At 45.0% G+C, this 5,375-nt stretch overlaps 1 protein-coding gene across 1 annotated transcript; it reads right to left on the reverse strand.

The window, feature by feature from the left end:
* Positions 1-1,426: 1,426 nt before the first annotated feature.
* LOC308286856 (extracellular calcium-sensing receptor-like) lies at positions 1,427-2,805 on the reverse strand (the record flags this gene model as incomplete). The annotated part of the gene is made up of 4 exons (XM_080727979.1): positions 1,427-1,709; positions 1,968-2,340; positions 2,443-2,566; positions 2,662-2,805. The coding sequence occupies 4 exons, from the start codon at positions 2,803-2,805 to the stop codon at positions 1,427-1,429; spliced, it is 924 nt and encodes a 307-aa protein (XP_080584105.1).
* Positions 2,806-5,375: the final 2,570 nt, after the last annotated feature.

The following is a 5,375-nucleotide window of genomic DNA, read 5'->3' on the forward strand; positions in this document are numbered from 1 at the left end:
CTATAACTCATCAACCGTTTGTCGTACAAACTTGTGGGTGGTGTCATTTGACTTGTTTCAGAGTTATTCACCTTAATTGGTTTAACTTAGCTGCGCCCCCTCTTCTGATTGGCCGAAACCTTATTTGGCTCTAACTCATCAACCGTTTGTCGTACAAGCTTGTGGGTGGTGTCATTTGACTTGTTTCAGAGTTCTTCACCTTAATTGGTTCAACTTAGCCCCGCCCCCTCTTCTGATTGGCCGAAACTTTATTTGTCTCTAACTCATCAACCGTTTGTTGTACAAACTTGTGGGTGGTGTCATTTGACATGTTTCAGAGTTCTTCACCTTAATTGGTTCAACTTAGCCGCACCCTCTTCTGATTGGCCGAAACTTAATTTGGCTATAACTCATCAACCGTTTGTCGTACAAACTTGTGGGTTGTGTCGTTTGACTCGTTTCAGAGTTCTTCACCTAATTGGTTCAACTTAGCCCCGCCCCCTCTTCTGATTGGCCGAAGCTTTATTTGGCTATAACTCATCAACCGTTTGTCGTACAAACTTGTGGGTGGTGTCATTTGACTCATTTCAGAGTTCTTCACCTTAATTGGTTTAACTTCACCCCGCCCCCTCTTCTGATTGGCCGAAGCTTTATTTGGCTATAACTCATCAACCGTTTGTCGTACAAACTTGTGGGTGGTGTCATTTGACTCATTTCAGAGTTCTTCACCTTAATTGGTTTAACTTCAACCCGCCCCCTCTTCTGATTGTCCGAAACTTTATTTGGCTATAACTCATCAACCGTTTGTCGTACAAGCTTGTGGGTGGTGTCATTTGACTCGTTTCAGAGTTCTTCACCTTAATTGGTTTAACTTCGCCCCGCCCGCTCTTCTGATTGGCCAAAACTTTATTTGGCTATAACTCATCAACCGTTGTCGTACAAGCTTTTGGGTGGTGTTATTTGACTTGTTTCAGAGTTCTTCACCTTAATGAAGAACTCCCCGCCCCTCTTAAGCCCGGTCCCTGTCTTCCTATTGGCTGAGCTTTAAACAGCTATAACTCCAGTTTGCAGCATGGTACCATCTCAAAACTTGGCGTGAGTACTTAGATGGCCAATAGGGTCGAGCTGTAATGATAAGCCCCGCCCCCTCTTTCTTCCTATTGGCTGGGCTTTGAACATCCATAACTCCAGTTCCCAACATGTTACTGTTCTCAAACTCGATGGGTAGTCCGACAGACCTAACGGCTAACCGCTAATGCTAAGCGCTACTTCCGCTAATGCTAATGCTAACACTAACGCTAACGTAAAAATGTTAATGCTAATGTTAAACATTTTTTACTGCTAATGCTACAAATGCCAATATTAAAATGCTAATTCATACACTTAGCGAGCTGCAGGCACACTTAAAATTTCATAGGAATTTTCTTTTCTAGTTTAATTCATGCTTCTACGTCTTGGTGCCACCTCGACCCATGATAGACTTCTTGGTGTTTTTCTCAGGTTTCAAAATGATTATATAACACTTTGGTCCAAACAGCGCCACCAAAAGGCCAAAACTAGACGCTAAAATAGCAAACACCTCCACAACATCTGCATATTTGCCTGGAGAGCTGATATATGCTGGGATGAAGGCTATCCACACGGCACAGAAGATCAACATGCTGAACGTGATGAACTTGGCTTCGTTGAAGTTGTCTGGAAGATTCCTTGCCATGAATGCAAGGACGAAGCTGAGGAGAACCAGTAAACCAATATAACCCAGTAACACAGCAAAACCAACTGTTGATCCCACTTCACACTCATAGACTATCTTATCACTGATGTATTGTGTGTTTTTATGAGGAGTTGGCGAGGCGGATACGAGCCATGCGACACACACTGCTGCCTGGACGGCAGTAAGAGCCAGAACTGTTCCTCTCTGCTGCGTTGCACCAAACCACTTCATAATGTCTGCTCCTCCAGGCTTGGAGGCCTTGAACACGGCCAACACCACCATAGTCTTTACCAGGATACAAGCGATACACAAGACAAAGCTGATACCAAACACTGCATGTCTCAGCTGGCAAGTCCACATTCTGGGACGTCCAATGAACAGAAGAGAACACAGGAAACACAGTTTGAGCGCGAACAAGAGGAGGAAGCTGAGTTCTGAGTTATTGGCGCGCACCATGGCCGTGCTCCGATGGCGGACAAAGATTCCCAGGACAACGGCACAGACGAGTGTGCCCAGCAACGAGATGGTCGTCAAGGAGATCCCCAGAGCCTCATGGTAGGAGAGGAACTCTATGCTCTTAGGGACACAGTGGTCACGCTGGGGACTGGACCAGAAGTCCTCTGGACAGCTGGTGCACTCTGTAGAGTCTGACAAAGAGGGCAGTATTAGATGGACAGACCAGCAGCACAGTATCAACCCTAAAAGATAACATACTGTACATTGCCTTTTGCTACATAATGTAAACCTACCAGTCTCATTGCTGATCTCTCCCGCAGAACAAGGAATGCAGTCAAAGCAGCAGACAGGTTCTCCTTTCCTCATGGCCAAGCGGGTTCCAGGGGAGCAGCTCTCACTGCACACTGACCGAGGAGGCTGCAGAGGAGAGTATCAACGGTCAGGTTCAGTCTAAACTAAATAGCATTCACAGCATGAGCTCAACGTTAGCTAGTTTGGAATGCCGAAGTGACCTTTGTGGATTCAAAGCTCCAGAAAATTCTGCCTTCATCGAGGATGAGCTCTTCACCTGCGGAGGCCGACCTCTTGAACACGCCTACTGTGTGAACCTTGGCGCTTCCGTCGGGGAGCCACACCCAGTTCATGATGTCATACATTGGTATTGCATCACCATTCTCGTCAAATGATACTTGGTCGCCAAATGATGTGGTGAAGTTGATCTTTCAAGCTAGAAATGATGATGAGCAAGATGATGAAAATAACAGATTTTTAAAACAGTCATTAATTCTCATCTTTTTTTTTTTTAATCAGGGCACATTTTAAAATTTTAAAGGTGTTCACAGCCCACCCATCTGACTACTAAGTGGGCACTTTACCTACAGTATAGCACCTTATCTGGCCATTACAAAGTCTTCTGTGTAACTACAGTATGTTACTGTTCCAAACACAAACATTTATCGACATGCAATTAGTACACATGCAAATTATAATACATTTTTCATCTTAATTATCTATTTTTTTTATTGTGGCCTTATGGTTATGGTGTCTGAGTCATAGAAATTGTATTCAATGCCTGCTTGCTTGACATTCAGCGTTGGATTGGGGTAGCTGGTGTAGCTAGTGTCACTAGGGTAGCAGTGGGTAGCGTTCCCGATTCGATCCCGGGCTCCCCCAGAGTTAGTGTGGAAGAGTCCTTGAGCAAGACTCTGAACCCCTAGTTGCTCCCGGTGAGCAAGTTCCTTGCATGGTTTCCTCCGCCATCAGTGTATGATTGTGTGTGTGTGAATGGATGAATGTAATGAATGTGTGTGTGAATGGATAATGTAATGCACAATCTATGTAAAGCGCCTTGGGTAAATGCGCTATATAAATGCACCATTTACCATGTCCAGGGCGTGTACTTGTACATCAAGCTGTTTCACGCTAAGGAAACAGAAGCTATAGGCTCGTGACCTATGGGCTTCAGAAGGCTACTTACATACTTGCTGCGTCCTTTTTCATGCTTTATTTTTTTAAACCCCAATGTCATATTTACATATTAATTATTATTCTAAATTAGACGCTAACAGGGAAACTGTAAATTAGTATCACACCTGCCATGGTTGTACTGTGTGCAGAGTGGCACAGCTGTGCCCAGTGAAAGGGCCTCTTCCTGGCACACACAACATGTCATGGAGGGCCTGGGCCAGGGCGTACACAGCCTTGTACACAGTGTACTGTGTGTTTGACATATCCAGCAGGGTGGTCTCTGCTGTTGCCAGGGCCTCTTGTCCAGTACACACCTCTCCACCAGCCTCCAGCCACCCTGACGGGAGGGGTGCAAGCTTACACTGAAACATGTGCTCCCAAAACTGCCTCACCTGAAGAAACACCATGCAGCCTTAAAGCATACGTAGATGAAATACCTTGTGAATATTTAAAAACAGGTGTCCGTTTGAAATGGCAGCGTCATACTGTGTAACAGTTATTCTTCTTTGGCAACAGCTCCGTTATCATTACAGTGTTTGTCTACACAGGAGTCATAGCACCTGAGGATATTCTCCAGGTTCTCCAAGAAAGTGCTTAAAAGTGTTTCCAGAAGTTGTCAAAAACTGATTTATGTGGAATGATTATTGTGAAAAATATACCAGTGAAAGACGTATGAATTGAAACATTTACCAGACTGACTTTAAACCCTATACTTTGTATACCGGACACCCCAGGGCTTTAGGGATGCTAGAATTTCACTTCTAGATCAAATCTCTTCGCCAAGAATAGCAGATCTACAAACTCACAACCCTTCGCATTGTGACGGATTGTGAGCTTGTAGATCTGCTATTTTCGCCCCAGAACAGGGATGTTACGTTAGTATTAGTAACAGACTCACTATGGTGTTGTCAGGACTGTTGTCAGGGTCATTTCCAGGGTGTATTTTTAACAGGAAGTCCTTCAGACCTGGTATCTCCCCGCGACGGATGTCGACACCCAGGATGCCTTGCAGGTACGGCATGAATTCTGGGGTCTGGATCTCGTAGTTTGTGGTCCAACCGTCACCGGCCATCCACTGCAGACCCGTCACGTTCTGCTTTATCACCTGGTGATTGGTCGAAGGAAATATTAGACGAGATGAGACTTTATTTATTCCGGAAGGGAAATGAAGTTACAGAAGCATGAATAAAATAAAAAGACAAAACAAAAAGAGAGAGGAGAATACATAGGAAAGAAACAGGTTGGATGGAAAATAAATAAATCAAAGATATGTACATTCATACATTTAAAGATATTGCTATAAGCCGCGGCAGAACCCCCTGAACCCCGGTACTGCCGTGCAATCAGCGTTTTATTTATAAACATATTTTAAAAAACAAACACACCAAATGATAAACAACGCGCGCGGGTCGTTCAGTGCAAGCCAGCAGGACGTGCACACACTACGTGTTTGGGCGGCCACTTACTTAGAAGCTGCTGCTGGCTGTATTTCTGCCGTTCATTTGCATGGAGCGAGATGGGGTAATCCGCGAGAAAAAACAGCGTTCGAAAGTACATTACGTCCTCGTCGCACGCACATCGATCTAATTCCATGTATTCCACTCATTCCGAAGCCTCCATTTCGCCTGTCGTCTGGTCGAAAAACACGAGGGGATGGGCTAAACCAGGCTGCAGCACACACAGTGAAGGGGAACGTAATGGCCGCTCGTGGAGCCAGTGGCAGAGCCAGCCGATGACGTCATCACGTTTCTGACGTGAT

This window comes from Nannobrachium achirus, assembly GCF_963921795.1.
Source record: "Nannobrachium achirus genome assembly, chromosome: 6".
Lineage (NCBI taxonomy): Eukaryota > Metazoa > Chordata > Actinopteri > Myctophiformes > Myctophidae > Nannobrachium > Nannobrachium achirus.